Raw genomic sequence first — 2,500 nt, 5'->3', positions numbered from 1 at the left:
TTCTAAAACCACAGCTAGAATTTCTCTCCGCTACCCCTAAGCCTGTAGTTGAACAACTCTCGCCTAAGAATCAATTGCACTGGAAACCATACAATAACAGGGGAACAAGGGAGGGCCAATGGAGGGAGAGAGACACTTAAGATAACTTCTAATTCCTAACAGATGTACACTGCACCTACAGATTGTACAATAGTTGCGGCATATATTTTGGAGGGGAGCATACAATTTTGAATACCAGGAATGCCAGACAGACAAAGAAGTTTACTGCACTGTAGTTTGAATTACGCCTTCTGAATGATCTTTAATCATGCAACTGACTCCGCATGCATTGTACTACAGCTACAACATTCTATCATCTAGCAACAGACAAAAACGGTGTACAAAATACCAACCCGATGACGCATATTCTCCAGGATGCACCCAGCCACCTGAGGTGCCCGAGTTTTTCAAACAGAGGAAGTAAGTTAATTGAAGTTGCAGGTTGCATATTCAAATATATTTCAGTCAGATCAATGCATATTAATAGTTAGTAGTTCATATACATGAATTCTACAGGTTAGTTTTCTTCAACTAATGAAAGCAATTGTTTCTTGAGTGCTCTTTGTGAAGTTGCACATGATACAGCTGTGAAATAATCATCTGATCATGTTAGTTTGTGATCATAATGTGAAGGGTAATGACCATACATGCCAGACATAAACTGGTATTCTTGGAATCAAAACCTGACACTCTTCATCAGCACTAAATTTCATGTATTGAAAAAGTTCTCTGTTTCAAGGCAATTTCTTCTTATCATCTTTTGGCTAGGCACTGCACTTCAAAAACTTTTTAAAAACTTCTTGTCTGCTTGAATCTCTGCTTCTAAAATCATTATATTTCTATCTTGATAATCACACTTCAAAAAGATTTAGCCTGCCACCTTGTTGCTACTGATAAATATAACACTGAGTGGTCTCTTACCCTTTTTGACTTAAAACTTTGCATGCTTTTACACTGCCACATGTCCTGCCTTTCTATCTCTCAATTCCCCTACAAATATTATGATCATATTGTTAAATCTAACTAGAACCATAAAAACACACTTCTGAATTCATGAGAAGGCCTGCTAAATGATGTCTGAATTCTTGAGCTCTTTATGTCTGTAGATACTGTGGTGTACATGAAACAACTGTGTAGGTGGGAGAACTAGTATTAGTAACAACAAGAGTTTAAATAGTTGTGTAACCTGCTTTTGTAAAAAGTTGAAGAATGTAACAAAAGGCAAATGAACAAAGGGTTAAACACACAAGGACTCAAAATACAACATGCAAGAAATACCTCATCTTAAATAAAACAGACATCAATAACTATAACTTACTATAACTTTTATAGAGGAAGAGGGATCAAACAAAAGTCCTGACTATGTTGAGGACAAGAAGGTCACTCAAAGACTGACATTCACTCAACACAAGATAGATGAAGTGAGTCAGCTGATGAGTAAATGACCAAACCCTCTAGAAAGCTCATGGGACCAACAAACTCGAGTTATAAATATAAGTGCTACAATATATTTCTTGAAGTAGATGGGAAAGATAATCAAATGTATGGCCTTCTCTGCTTTAATGAAAAGAAAATCAATAAATGAATATATATTGGGAAAAAAAACAAAACAAAAAAAAAACTGATGAAAATAATATGCAAGATGAGGGCCAAGTTAACAGCAGGGAAAAGGACTGAGGCACATGTACATGCATAATGACTGGTGACACCGTAAGTTAGCAATGAATAGAGTACATAAGAATGCTGGCTCTATGTTAGCACAGTAAATGAACAGTTCAAACTAACATAACAACAAACTCATTCTCTCTCTAGCAAATATAATCATCCATATGGGCAACAGGTAGAATGAGGCTTGGGAATGAGGTTTCAACCATCGAAATATCAAGTATAAATGTGAGACACATAAATGGACTTTCCTAAAATCACAATAGATAAGAAAGAAAGACAATGTAAAAAAGAAAAAAGATATACAATATTCAGCATATACTTAAAATCACATTGTTTTATGAAAATTGAAAAATCGTATTAAAAATTACTAAAAATCCTAGTTAAAATGTACTATTTCTCATTACAAAAAGAAATAGTTTGGGATTCACAAATACAAATAATCAATATTTACCAACCAAAACACCCAGCATATAATGGAAAAAAACTGGGATATGTACAAAAGCTGTGCATTATCCATATCTAAAATGGGTTACTTATCATCAAACTATTCATAATAAAGCATTGCATGATGGCCTATTTTGTACGCCCATCTTGTGCGTAGTGTCACAACGATTCCATACATCCATTTTTGATGTATGAATGAAAGCCACCTAACTGTGCATCAGAATGGGGAAAAATACTTAAGAGAAATGTAAATCCAACTACAACTACAACTGACAGTTTGTCTGTGCTGTCTGAGACAAATGCAAGATCCATAAAAAATAATAATAGATAGAGAAAAACAAAAAACAAA

At 34.6% G+C, this 2,500-nt stretch overlaps 1 protein-coding gene across 24 annotated transcripts in view; it reads right to left on the bottom strand.

The window, feature by feature from the left end:
- The window catches only part of LOC125035829 (C-Jun-amino-terminal kinase-interacting protein 4-like), an 89,172-nt gene that overhangs the window by 28,404 nt on the left and 58,268 nt on the right, over positions 1-2,500 (bottom strand). For 4 of the 24 annotated variants that reach the window (XM_047628069.1, XM_047628092.1, XM_047628076.1 and 1 more), the window contains exon 9: positions 393-428. The exons of the other annotated variants lie outside the window; for them this stretch is intronic. In XM_047628069.1, coding sequence (XP_047484025.1) covers positions 393-428 — 36 coding nt within the window. The remainder of the gene's footprint in view (positions 1-392; positions 429-2,500) is intronic. 24 annotated transcript variants of the gene reach the window in all.

This window comes from Penaeus chinensis, chromosome 20 (genome assembly GCF_019202785.1).
Source record: "Penaeus chinensis breed Huanghai No. 1 chromosome 20, ASM1920278v2, whole genome shotgun sequence".
Lineage (NCBI taxonomy): Eukaryota > Metazoa > Arthropoda > Malacostraca > Decapoda > Penaeidae > Penaeus > Penaeus chinensis.
The sequence above is the reverse complement of the archived record's forward strand: the minus strand, read 5'-3'. Positions and strand labels throughout refer to the sequence as shown.